Genomic DNA, 1,183 nt, shown 5'->3' on the forward strand with positions numbered 1-1,183 from the left:
TAAAAATTGAATAAAACGTCAACAATAAAAACAGCTAGCTAGTTTAACTGATTATCTTAAAAGTCCATAGATATCGCTATTATTTAATACGGTTGTTAACACGTTCTCCGACAAGCGGAAGCAATGAGACCTGTTTTCCGGGTTTGGTCAGGTGATATTCGACATATACCCTATTATTGTTTAAGTCAGAAGTGTAGGCCTACTTGTCGTTCCACTCTGCACCAAGCACATCACTTTCTATTGCTCATTCATTCATGCTCCTTTTTCCACTCCATTATTCCAATAATTCCTGCCCACTAAAAGCTGCACGGATATATTCGCTTACCCCGATAGGCCAATATGTATTGTCACATCACCCAGCCCTAACATGCAGCGATGCTTTAAACACATTTGACATGCTAGTCAAATAAAACAACCGATTAACTATCAAAACTGATTGGCTAACGCTATTCAGAGCTCTTTTCTTCTTTCATGTTAACTGAAGTTAATCTGAATGATGCACTATTTTAAAGGGTTAGTTCACCCGAAAATGAAAATTATGTCAATAATTACTCATCCTCATGTCGTTTCAAACCCGTAAGACCTTCGTTCATCTTCCAAACACAAATTAAGATATTTTTGATGAAATCCGACGTGTCACGCCGCATCTGTTTCCTACATTGTTGTTATTTGATCTGAACGGAAACAGCATATCCGTGTGACGCAGCTGTGGCTGTTGTCTGATGTTCAAGGCTTTTATTTTGGCGGGCTGCTGTTTGATGTTCAAGGCTTTTATTTTGGCGGGCTTCTGTCTGATGTTCAAGGCTTTTATTTTGACGGACTGCTGTCTGCTGTTCAAGGCTTTTATTTTGACGGGCTGCTGTCTGATGTTCAAGGCTTTTATTTTGGCGGGCTGCTGTCTGCTGTTCAAGGCTTTTATTTTGGCGGGCTGCTGTCTGCGAGACGCGCCGCCGTGGCAGGAGCCGGGCCTCTAGGGAGCGAACTGCCCAAACAGGAGGAGGGGAAAGAGCGGGAGAACACGGCACTGCAGGGCTTCGCTTACGGCATGAGCGGGGACTGCGGCTCAGACATGGCAGCTCAGGGGGTGGGGGGCGGAGTCAGCTCACTAATGGCCCTCGGCGAGGTCAGAGGTGGGGCCATGTGTAGAGGGGAGGGGCTGGGTGTGGCCGGGGGCGGGGCCCTG

At 46.2% G+C, this 1,183-nt stretch overlaps 1 protein-coding gene across 1 annotated transcript in view; it reads left to right on the forward strand.

Moving 5' to 3' along the window:
* Window positions 1-945: 945 nt before the first annotated feature.
* LOC107678955 (uncharacterized) overlaps window positions 946-1,183 on the forward strand; it is a gene marked incomplete at its 3' end in the record, with an annotated part of 3,554 nt that continues 3,316 nt past the window's right edge. Inside the window, exon 1 of the mRNA XM_016474352.1 lies at window positions 946-1,180. Coding sequence (XP_016329838.1) covers window positions 1,046-1,180 — 135 coding nt within the window. The remainder of the gene's footprint in view (window positions 1,181-1,183) is intronic.

The sequence above is a fragment of the Sinocyclocheilus anshuiensis genome, unplaced genomic scaffold, assembly GCF_001515605.1.
Source record: "Sinocyclocheilus anshuiensis isolate Anshui unplaced genomic scaffold, SAMN03320099.WGS_v1.1 scaffold2130, whole genome shotgun sequence".
NCBI classification, from domain to species: domain Eukaryota; kingdom Metazoa; phylum Chordata; class Actinopteri; order Cypriniformes; family Cyprinidae; genus Sinocyclocheilus; species Sinocyclocheilus anshuiensis.